The following is a 9,634-nucleotide window of genomic DNA, read 5'->3' as shown; positions in this document are numbered from 1 at the left end:
ATTAATTGATGGAATATATTGTACTGCAGTAATAGTTTCTTCTAGTAAACCCTTGAGCCTTCTACTGAGTGTTGGGGTCGGATCTCGTCGTGACTGAAAAAAAATAAAATAAAATAAAGCACACAGACAACAATGCCGAAATTGTCAACTCAATTTTGAGTCAATAAAAGACGCCACCATAGCCTACGCTTTATAACATATAGTTATATATATATACTAATTAATTTGACGATAAATATATCTATATATATATATTCATATGTAACGTAGGTACACTTTGGGATTTTGAAAGAAAGATGAACTACGATCCCCCCAATGCCTCCTTTTCCTCCGGCGTGATGTCTTCAGAATGGCAAGAATCCGAAACCAAACTCACAAGAAAATCAAAGATATCGGTGCCCACGACGGCCGAGGCAACGTCGTCTTTGTGCAGTGTCCTTCTCTTCCCTTCCAGGGTTGTCATCCAAGACCTCCGTGTGAGTTCCTCTATGAAGAGCTCACATGCCTTCGAGAACACAATTGGAGCCTCGCCAGATATCATCTTCACGTCCTCCCCGGACTTCTTCATGATCTTCTTGATCCTCGCCAAGGGCAATGAGTGGGCCCCAGTCCTCCCGGATATGCCTCCATGCATCATGAATCCCGAGTACCTTCCCGGTTGCCTCATTTCTTTAAAAGTTCAACGTAATATGATCGATCTTAAATGTAAAGATAAATGCACTTAAATTATCTCAAAAGCTATAAGTTTTGACGAAATTGTACGTCTTCCACTCTATGGGACATGGAGGTTATATATGATAAAGAGGGCAGCCGGCAGGGCGGGCCAGACTGCTTAAGCCGGCTAATTAAATCTAATGACCAAGTATATTGATTTGTTTATGATAAACAATTGACGACCTTCATTTTTTCAAACCATATAAATATATAATGGTACGTCACCTTAAACAATAAACAAGCATGCAATGGCGTGCACAGGAACAGATGTTAACAAGGATCCTTGGCGACAAATTTGTGTATTGTGGCATGGCATGAAATAATGCTACACATACAAATAGATCATGGTTCGTTTTTAATTGTATTTTATTCAACTTGATGGTCGTTTTATGTTCGGCTTTTGAAGCACAATTCCAAAACTGTTCGATGGGTTGAGATTTGGTCTCGTTACTTACAGGATTGCCCCTACAGCTCATAGCTAGCTAGGTACATGCATGTGGGTTTTGTTGAAATATGGTCTATTATATATATAAACATTTACTAGAAAACAATGCAATTTAAATTTATTGGGTTTGAATCTAGCCTTAACCGAATATAATGTTCGGTTGATATTTGGTCTACTTTTGTTGAATATATAATTGTAGGCTTAGACTAGACAGTTAGACTATTGCCTCTCATATATATAATATATATGTAGTTTAATAGTCGATGTTATTATTGAGAAAACAACAAAGCTAGTTTTGGTCGATTGAGTAGAGATATATTTTTTTTTTATGTAACTGTTGCCATTTTTTTTGTAGTATACTAACCATAATGGTCGATTGAGTAGAGATATACTCTTTTTACAAACCATTTTAATCTGGTTGAGAACCAATAATCAAAGTCCTTACACTGTTGAACAATGTAAAATCTGGCATCGGAAACTTGACAAAATAAAATAAAATTATTTATCCATTTTGTGTCAGGGTTGACGCGTAGAATTTAGACCCAAACAACAATATATAATAAATAATTTCACTACTAATAGCACCAATGCCCTTTTTTATAAGACGCCTAAACCTATTGGATTATGATACTCCTCAATTTATAGTGTCCTTCCGACTCTAATGTAAACAAAATTAGAAAAGAAGTGAAAAAATTTAAAAAGAATGCCACATAAGTCCACCTACGTACCCACAATCCAAAATTTAGGAAAACGGAATGCCCACGGCTAGCTTTGAGGACCATCTTCGTTTACCTCGAATAGTAATTGGTGGTTTAGATTAACTTTAGGGTCGCTTAAATTCGACACTAAATATTCTATTTCTTTTTTCACCAGCATATATAATATTAATTTTTTTCTTCATATTTTCTTTTTCTCATTACCTTCCTCTCCGAGATCACCCAGATAGCCATCTAAGAACGAAGAAGAAAAAAGCAGAGAAAATATTGAAGCGTCTAAGAAGTTACTTCTTAGGCCTTCGATTTTCTCTTCTTCGTTGTTTGGGCGTTCTAATTCAATTCACTAAAAAGGTATTTAGGGTACATTTAAGTTTTAAGTCCAAATCCCATGGCGGATGAAAAGCAAAAGGCTTCTCCTGAAAGTAAAACATCTCTCTCTCTCTCTCTCTCTCTCTCTCTCTCTCTCTCTCTTCAAATGGTTTTCTACCGACTTCTAAATTTGGAAATTTTTTGTTGTGCATGCAGAGGATACAAGTGCAATGAAAAAAGGTAATTTCAGGGCACCATCTTGAAGTTCTTTTAGTTTATATGCTCGTATTAATAATCTGTTTATCTTGTGCTTCCACAACAGTTTTGTCAACTAAGTCATTGGGTTTAATCAGGGCATGGGAAGAAAGCGAGAAAACAAAAGTAGACAACAAGTAAGACTCAAATCTCTATGCTAATTCCACATTTTGCCAAACCGCTTCGGCAATTAGCACATTTCTCTATTTGATAGGAGAAACTTGGGACAATTGATTACATTAATTTCAAGAGCTTATATTTTTACTTTCCACATTTTCTAACAATAATGTATTGAAATTGTTGATTAGGACAAATAAAAAATTATCTAATGTTGTTGCGTGGGAGCTCAGCAAGCAAGCATATATTGATGCGCAACAGAAGAAGTTTGAGGTAATTAATAGGACTAACTCCAGATTCAAGGCTTTAATCTTTTGACAATAATAATAGAGCGTCAAAAGAAGTTTGAGATTGAAAATGAGTCCAGATATGATACCAACACATAACTTATGAAACGTTGTCATATTAGTTGCGATTCAAAACTTTGACGCTCATCACTTATTCTCATAAGGATATTAGCGTCAAAGTTTTGAATAGAAAGGGCCATTGATTATTGTTGCTTTTGAAAAATGTGACAGCAAAAACTAGAAAGGAAGAAGGCAATGTACGTAGAAAAGATGCAAAACAAAGTTGCTGAGATTCATAAGAAAGCAGACGAGAAAAGGGCGATTGTTGAAGATGTGAAAGAGGAAGAACGTACAAAGGTAGAAGAGAAGGCTGATAAATTCCGTGAAATTGGGCATGTACCAAAGAAAATCCTATGTTTTAACTTTTGAAATTTGTGTGTGTTTGTGTGTTTGTGTGTTTTTTTTGTTTTGTGTGCTTCACTCGATAGTTTTTAGTATAGAACATGTGAAATTTAATGCTAATGTTGGGCATATATTTATGTAACCCAACGCTAAAACATCTGTGGTACATTTTTATCTAATGAGATTTTGTATGAGCCAATCACACATAAAATTCGTCTTTTTCAAAAGAAATAATTAATGTAGCCGATTTTATCAGTCTTGTATCAAATATGGTTTCTTTGCCAAGCTGATGTGGTGCTGCTGAAGAACTAAAACGACACCGTTTTATTGACTTCCCTCCCTACTAACACGTGACTTCGCATTTTATTACCACAAACAATTTGATTAGGCTTGGCATGTTTATTATTCTAGTTGGATTGGGAAAAATCATGAGATGGGAGAGAAGAAATATGTATGAGATCAACTAACCAAGTAAACATCAGAATAACTTCAATATAACCAAGTAAACATTCACCATTCGTTCCAGAAAACACAATGTCATTGCTTCATCCTTGGAAGCGGTTGCCGTGTTGTCGTGGTCGGAAAGTTGAATGGTCCATGGGAGGAGCCGTGCAGATCATCCTTGGGCTTGGGCAGCTTGACCTTGTAAAATTGTTGAAACTTGAACACCACAACCTCCATTTCCATGGCTTGAGAAACTCTCGAAGTTAATTCCTAGGTGCACTAATACTTTTCCCTAAGTGATGTAAGCAAAAGAATGAGTTGTTTAATTATTTTTACAGTCCTGAGTCACTACTACATTTTAGTCTTTGCGCGACGAAAGGATATTCGTCGCGCAAAAATGATTTTAGTCGCACATCATTATGCGCGACAGAAGTTTCGTCGAGCACAGTCCGTCGCGCAAAGTTCGTGAAGAAAGGATTTGCGCGACGAACAAATGACATTCGTCGCGCAGTGTGCGCTACGTATAACACCTTCGCTTTCAAAAAACATTTGGGGACGACCTCATTATCCGTCGCACAAATATTTGCGCGACAAACAGTAAGTCGCCAAAAAAACTGCGCGACGGAATTGTCCGTCGCGCGAGCTACATGAACCTTGCGCGACGACATCTTATTCGTCGCATACTATCTTGCGCAACGAAACTACTCGTCGCGCAAGATTAAAATATATTTGTCGATTTGTTATTTAAATGTTTTTGCGCGACGATTTACGTTTCGTCGCGCAAAAGCAATATATATTATTAAAAAAATTATTATTATTTGATTTTTAATTTTGTAAAAAAATAAATTTGGTTTTTTACATTAAAATGAAATTACAATAAAAAAAATTAATCGTAAAGAAAACATCTATTATATAAAATAAAATAAATGTATACAAATTGTAAAAGTAATTATAAAAATAAAAAACTAATCAAATAATGTTCCGAAATCTACATGGTAAATCGCCACATGCGCTCGAGGTATGGGTGTCTGCGAGGGCCGTGGTGTGAGGATGCTCGGGTGGACAGGCTCGTAGGTCGGCGCACAAAAATTCGGGATTGGAATGCCGGACGCGCGAGGCTGCAGAATCACCGACATCGACCCTCAAGCTCGGCAACCGCGATGTCAAAAGTCACACTGATCGCTTGCTGCGACGATGACCGCGGTCGAGGTTCCCTCTGTCGGGCATTCCCCATCCCCTACAATACGTTCGGCCTCCTCCCGAGAGTCCGATCCAACGTCTGCGTCAAAATCTGAAATCCAGCATCATGCGGAGGATCCACAGACTCGATCGGAGTCCTCGGGAGGAAGTTGGGAGGCGGACTCTTGAAGAACCAACTGGCTCCTCTCCACCATCGTCGTCTGTTTAACATTACATAAAATATAAATTAAAAAATGCATATAAATTGAAAGTGTAACATAAGAATTAAAAATACATAATACTTACATGAAGGGACTCGGCCAACTCATTCCCAGGTCGAACATAAACGTCACCAAAGACGTCGATCTCTGGGAATTTCGACCTTAATTGAATAAGAGAAGAAAAATATTAGTATGAACAAAAGAAATTAATAATAATGACGTATTAAAAATTAAATATAAATTATATTATTCTTACCCGACGCCGTGCATCCATCCTATATGAGAAGGGCCTGGAGCGGAATGGTGAAGAAGAGTCTTCTTCTTCCTATTGCCCTTATTCACTTGGGCTTTATTCTGTTATACAAAAAATAAAACGTAATCATTGAACTATAAATAAATTAAATAATAATGAGATATAAAAAATAAAATAAACATTAAACAAATATTATTAAAAAAATACCACATAATCGGGCGCCTGAAAATGAGCGCAGAGCCACGCCCAACTATCCTCCCGCCCCTCAAGCTCATTCGGGCAACCCTCCTGAAGAGCGACTTGCGGATCATCAAACGCCTGGAAATGGTGGTGCAAGTCGCTCTTCCACTGCTTGTACCTCTCACCGAAGAGTCTGTTGACGTACGCCAAAGTCTCCTCGTTGATGTCCTCTAAGTCGTAGTTCGTCTGCAATAAATTGATTACATACATTAAGTAATAGAAATATATAAAGTTTGAAAGAAAAATAATTAAAAGATAGGAAAAATACCGACAACTGGCCGCGAACTTGCATCTTGATCTCGTCAGGTATGACCTTCCAAGACTTCCATTGCATCGGGCAATGGGTCCGAACGACGTGCCCAATGTCGTGGGCCAAGGAGCTATGCAAGTCCGCCGTCGGTGCAGCCCGATGGCGCTCGTCATATCCGATGCTGATACGACTGTTGGTCACCCGGGTGACCTTCACCGTCTTCAGCTGCCGACACGGCCCTCGGGTGTTCCTCTTGGCTGCAAAGGGATATGACAATATTGTTACATATACAATCAAATTGAACCATAAAATTCCCAATTAAAAAAATGTTTAAAAAAATGAAAGGGGAAGGGTATTACCTGTAGGTGCCCAGAGGCACCGATACTGATCGATGGATGTGGTGTCGGTGGTGGTAGCGGGCGGTGTCGCCGCCTAACGCTAAGAGGCTGCACCACCGAAGAAGATGATGAGGCAGCCGCTGGGATCCCCAGGACCAGCTAGCGTGGTCTGCTCCATCGATCTTTGGAGCGATGGCGGTGATACGGCCCGGGCTCCGAACTTCGGTGTAGCCGTCACCGCTCTACGACGTCTAATCAAGTCGACATCTGCACAATTTCATTAATCCAATGTAGCACATACAATGTCAGTAAAAAATTGAACTAACTAATTAAAATCATAGTTTGACCTAGAGTTTGCGATTTCGGAGTATCGGGACTCCGATCCACGATCCGTCGATTCCTAAACGATCCTATAAATACATGGTACCACATACGTGAGTTTCAGCTCGATCCAACGGTCCGAACATATCAAACCCTAAAATCGTACAATAGGTTCGAACCGTTCGACACTCAAACGATAACCAAATTCCAATCCGAGCACACCTACGCTCGTGACAACGAAATGTTTGCAGGGACAAAATGCCCTATGCCACAGATTCCACGCGCCACCACACGCGCGGCCCGTGGGTGCCCTAGCGATAACAATCCCCGGAAATCCTACAAATTAAGGGGCAAGGTTCCTACCCTAGGTTTAAAACATCAATTGGAGGCACTTTTGTTCTCGGACCTACCCCGAAAAACGGACGGAAGTGGCCGGAATTTCAATTTCAAAACCGGCCGAAACCTAGGGTTTCAAATTGACTACCCTATGCACACAATCAATCAATCCTACACAACCATCAGCTAGAGCATGAAAAATAGGCCAGAAAGCATACCTCAATTGCCGGATTTGGTGGCCGGAGGAGAGAGAACATGGCGGCTAAGATTCGGCCTAAGCGGAGCAATTCACGGCGGCAGGATGGACGGCGGCGGCGGAGAAGCTCCTGGGTTCGACGGTGGAGGCGGCAGGGTCTGATTTGGGGCGAGTAAGGGCTGAGGTCACGGCGGAGAGAAATGGAGGTTTAGGGCTCGGTTTGAGAAATTGGGGAAGAAGGAGAAGATCGCGATTTTCAGAAAACTTATTCGACTTTGCGCGACGAATGAAGATATCCGTCGCGCAAAGTTCACTAAAATAACAACTTTGCGCGACGCAAAAGTAAACTTTTCGTCGCGCAACATTATAAAATTGGACATTTGCGCGACTTAAAAACTTGGTTCCGTCGCGCAAAGTTGTGAACAGATATACCTTGCGCGAAAACAAATAGTGTCGTCGCATACTTGTCCAGCCGCCCAAAATTTTGGGATTTGATTTTGCGCGGGAAAAATCATTGCAATGTGATTGCGCGACGAATGTGTATTCGTCGCGCATGCTTGCTTGTTGCTACAAAGTTTGCGCGACGAATGGGCACCTATTCGTCGCGCAAAGCGCTTTTGCCAAAAAAATTTACGCTAAGTGTTGGAGCGGGAGGGAGGGAATTTTGTTTTAGCTTTGCGCGACTAATGGGCACCTATTCGTCGCGCAAATTGGCTTTTGCCAAAAAAATTCACCAAGTGTTGGAGCGGAGGAGGAGAATTTTTTAGCGATTTGCGCCACGAATGTGCACCTATTCGTCGCATAAACCGGCTTTAAAAATTTCGCTAAGTGTTGGAGCGGTGAGGGAGGAATTTTTTTAGCTTTGCGACGAATGGTCACCTATTCGTCGCGCAAAACCGCTTTTTAAAAAAAATTTCGCTAAGTGTTGGAGCGGGAGGAGAATTTTTATTTGCGCGACGAATGGGCACCTATTCATCGCAAGAATAAGCTAAAAAAAATTCCCTAAGTGTTGGAGAGGAGGAGGAGGAATTTTTTTATTGATTTTGCGACGAGCGGGCACGTGTTCGCCGCAAATAACTAAACCCTTCTCTAAGTGTTGGAGCGAGGAGGGGAGGGAAATTTTTTTATTGATTTTGCGCGACGAATGGGCACGTATTCGTCGCGCAAAACCATACCCTAGTACCCTAAACCCTAAAACCTGTACCCTAAGCCCTAAACCCGAACTCCTGAACTAGTTTCAATGATCCAACCGCCAATCTTCTTTTTTCATAGTTCAAGATTGTATACGTCAAAAATCATAATGAATGAACATTCAGAGATTGAGTAACGGGACAAAACGTTTCGACGGTTCTAAACAAATTGTCCCGATTCAACGGTTCTAAACAAATTGTCCCGATTCAACGGTGATTTTAACTCCGATCTTGAAATTTTTTACAGCTACGGTTCTTGACCCTATATGAATACAGAGATGTAATTCGATCTTCAATTTCAGATATTTACAGTACAAGACATCACATAATCTTATGTAAGATTGAAGGAATGTATAAAGAAATTATTCAGTTTTTATGAATATTGTGTTTTTATCGAATACGTATTCTAGGAAACTAGTTTGATAATCTAGCCATCAAATATGTTTGTTTATACTTGAGATCTTATCGTCAAAAATGATAAAAAAACATTGAGCTCAAGTAACGGGACAAAGCGTTTCAATTATAAGCGAAAAGTCATGATTCAACGGTTATTTTGACTCGATTTTGATGATTTTTTACAGCTATCTTTATTTAACCCTATGTGAATACAGTGAACTACTTCGATCGTCAATTTCAACTATATACGTGTGTATATTTCAGAAATATATATATATATATGTATATGTTTGCGCGACGACTTCCTTTCTTCGTCGCGCTAAAGGTACTTGCGCGACGATATTATTTGTCGCGCAAATGATAAGTATGCGCGACGTGTACGTTATCCGTTGCGCAAAAATTGCGCGACAATTATGCCTTCGTCGCGCAAGATTATTTGCATTCACATATTATTAATCTGAAGTATTCATCATTACATTTAATTAATTGTATGAAAGTATGATTTATTCTATTTTCTTTCAATTTGAGAATGGAAGGATTGTTGATAATCTTATGTTCTTTGTATTCATTTTTTCGGTTATATGGTTTTCATTTTGTGAAAGTTTTTTGTGAAAATAAATTTAAACTTTATGATACAAATTAATTGGCTATATTTATTTACGAATGGTTTATAACTACAATTATTTTAATAATGTTTCACTTGGTATCATATATAATGTTTGGATATAACAAGTACATATATGAAAACATTTGCATTACACAAAATATGTCCACTAACATAATAAAATTACAAAAAAAATTAATCATTCATCATCTGAACTATAATAACTTTCGTTATCGTTGCTATCATCACTTTCGGTCTCCCAATCCTCTTCCTCCTCCTCTTCCTCCGCCTCCTCTATAACTACATCATCGTCGTTGCTCGGGCAAACTGCAACATCATATCGCGGAAGATCACCGAGGTCAATTGTAATTGATCTGAATCGGTATTTCGATTGAAGACACTCCTTGTATTTGAAATGGCT

The 9,634-nt window shown here is 39.2% G+C and overlaps 2 protein-coding genes across 2 annotated transcripts; one reads left to right on the top strand and one right to left on the bottom strand.

Annotated features, from left to right (window-relative positions):
* Positions 1-300: 300 nt before the first annotated feature.
* On the bottom strand, positions 301-761 carry LOC103337511 (nuclear transcription factor Y subunit C-3-like). The gene has a single exon (XM_008240676.3). It carries the CDS (start codon positions 665-667, stop codon positions 302-304), a length of 366 nt encoding a protein of 121 aa, XP_008238898.1. The 5' UTR covers positions 668-761; the 3' UTR covers position 301.
* Positions 762-2,068: 1,307 nt separating this feature from the next.
* Positions 2,069-3,442, top strand: LOC103337488 (remorin-like). The gene is made up of 5 exons (XM_008240654.3): positions 2,069-2,297; positions 2,401-2,424; positions 2,507-2,576; positions 2,748-2,829; positions 3,075-3,442. Exons 1-5 carry the CDS (start codon positions 2,264-2,266, stop codon positions 3,270-3,272), a joined length of 408 nt encoding a protein of 135 aa, XP_008238876.2. The 5' UTR covers positions 2,069-2,263; the 3' UTR covers positions 3,273-3,442.
* The last annotated feature ends 6,192 nt before the right edge of the window (positions 3,443-9,634 follow it).

The sequence above is a fragment of the Prunus mume genome, linkage group LG7 (assembly GCF_029339155.1).
Source record: "Prunus mume cultivar Tortuosa linkage group LG7, ASM2933915v1, whole genome shotgun sequence".
NCBI lineage: Eukaryota > Viridiplantae > Streptophyta > Magnoliopsida > Rosales > Rosaceae > Prunus > Prunus mume.
The sequence above is the reverse complement of the archived record's forward strand: the minus strand, read 5'-3'. Positions and strand labels throughout refer to the sequence as shown.